Genomic DNA, 2,615 nt, shown 5'->3' on the forward strand with positions numbered 1-2,615 from the left:
ATGTACGTACGTATGTATGTACGTATGTACGTATGTATGTATGTATGTATGTATGTATGTATGTATGTACGTATGTATGTATGTATTGTAAACTAAGGGACAAAAGAGAATACTATAGTACGTACATACATACATACATACGTACGTATGTATGTACGTACGTACGTAGGTACGTACGTACGTATGTACGTACGTACGTATGTACGTACGTACGTATGTATGTATGTATGTATGTATGTATTGTAAACAAAGGGACAAAAGAGAATACTATACACCCATTTGTTCTTATTCATTATGAATATTGAACACGAAATCATGAATTATTTACAATAAAAAAATTAAATTTCATAACATAATTTTTCTTATTTAACTAAATCAAAAAAAAAATCTTGTAAGTCACTCAATCGGAGATACTCTAATGCCACCAAAACCAACAACGTTCAAGCATTCTCAAGATGAATATGCAGACAACGTCCTCAAACCATATGCTCGTAATTTGCATTAATTAAACCCTTTTATAGATAAAACACGAATAATCGGTTCTCAAGTTCTCAAAATACTTATAATTTCTCAACGTCCACAACGAAATCAAGATGATAACATGTAATTGTAAGTATAAGATGGTTTAGAAGTGTCAGGTATAAATGAGATGCAATTCAAGTGAAGTGAAAGGCAGGGAATATAAAAGGAGATGATTGCTTTGTCGGTATCAAATACTGATAAACAAGGGGTTCAACTAAGTTCATTCATATATACTGCTAAATGTACTGCTATCTGCTGATTTTCTTCTCACATATATCAACATCAGTATTTATTTTTTACATTCTCAATGCATGATTTAACCTGATTTTAACATAAAAATGACTAATTTCTTAGTTCCATTTCCATGTGAGAATTATGTTACTAAATGACTCATGACATAACTTTACTTATTGGCAAAGGTAACCTCATACTCACCAAACAACTCCCTCCCATCTTACTTCTTTTTAAATCTTTTTAAAATATATTAAAATAATATTGTTCGAATAAAATATATATAATTACCGTTAAATTAAGAACAGGGTAAATATGACCTAAAAAAACTCGTAAAAACGATTCAATCAAAGTTGTGACATGTATGATCTTGTTTATCTATATTATATTATAGAATATTTGACAAAAACTCTTAAAAAACATTTGTTTATGCATAAAGTATTAATTATTAATGCATATTACTTAAAGTTTAAGATTACAAGTAGATGGTGCGTAAATACAACTTATTACAGCTTTTTTTTTTAAGTCGTATAACTAAACATAATCAAATATAAATAAACATTTTATTTTAAATATAAAGATATAAAATATAATTAAGATAATATTTGAGTTTTAACAGAATATTTAATTATTATCTTTATACAAAATTATTATTATTAAACAAAAAATAAATTATTTCATCATTAAACTTAAATTAAATTACAAAAGAAATTACAAAAAAATATAAAAAAAATTAAATAGTTAATTTGATAATAGTAACGATATATTTTTTTCATTTTTTAAGATATCTTAAAATTTGTATTTTATTCAAAAACAAAAACATTCACTACAACAAAATCAGGTTTATAGGACGTTCCCAATTTTTAAGCGTTCTAATAGATCTTTGTGTAGAACTTAGTTTATAAGACCAAAAAATAAATTGTCCTATGTAAAGGCGTTGTGATAAGTTTATATGACGTCGTAATATGTTTTTTAAGACACTTTTAATATAAAACGTCTTATTAGCAACTTTACAAGACACTATTAGAAAAATTGTCCTATAAAACAAGTGTTCTATAAAAAATTGAGTTTATAGGACACTTTTTTATAAAATTGTTGATGTGACACTTTGTATTATAAATGTCCTAAAAAACTTGTTAAGACTGCTCAAAAGTGTTATATAAACTTATTACAACGCCTTTAGGTAGAACGGTTTATATTTTGGTCTTATAAAACGGTCTATTGGGACGCTTAGAGACCGGGGGCATCCTAAAAACCCAATTTTATTATAGTGATTGTCGTTTTCTCAAAATCATATAAAATTGTATTATAACATTGATACAGACAATCTCGCTGCATTGTATGAATACCATTCTAGTGTCATATAAACAAACAAGACTATAATTTATTGAATTTATTAGTTTTCTTAATAAATAAGTATTATTGTTGATGCATTTACTCGTAAATGACCTAGAAATTAGTCGATTTGATGATATTTTGTACATGAAAAGGTGTTGAATATCAATCAAGACATTAAGACATACCCTATTCCTATTCCTATTCCTATTCCTATCTAATTAAAGCGTTGGGTGATGATTATGGCTTAATGTCTACAGACGTTTTATGTCATGGTTTAAATAAGATATATGATCTTTTTCTTGATTCTGAATATACAAATAATTAAGTTGAATGGGATATTGGCTAAATTGCATAAAAAATAACGTAATTTAACTTGATTCTTATTTTGAGTAACGTGGTTTCAAAACTTTCATTTTGTTACCTCATTTTGTTGTAGAATCTCTCCATGTCAATATATATATATATATATGTGCGTGCGTGCGTGCGCGCGCGCACACACACACATATATATATATATATATATA

General features: G+C 26.8%; 1 protein-coding gene across 1 annotated transcript in view; it reads left to right on the forward strand.

Annotated features, from left to right (window-relative positions):
- The first annotated feature begins 907 nt into the window (after nucleotides 1-907).
- LOC112500415 (probable galacturonosyltransferase 12) overlaps nucleotides 908-2,615 on the forward strand; it is a 9,618-nt gene continuing 7,910 nt past the window's right edge. The window contains exon 1 of the mRNA XM_025103909.1: nucleotides 908-941. Coding sequence (XP_024959677.1) covers nucleotides 908-941 — 34 coding nt within the window. The remainder of the gene's footprint in view (nucleotides 942-2,615) is intronic.

Source organism: Cynara cardunculus, assembly GCF_001531365.2.
Source record: "Cynara cardunculus var. scolymus isolate 2C chromosome LG 17, CcrdV1, whole genome shotgun sequence".
NCBI classification, from domain to species: Eukaryota; Viridiplantae; Streptophyta; class Magnoliopsida; order Asterales; family Asteraceae; genus Cynara; species Cynara cardunculus.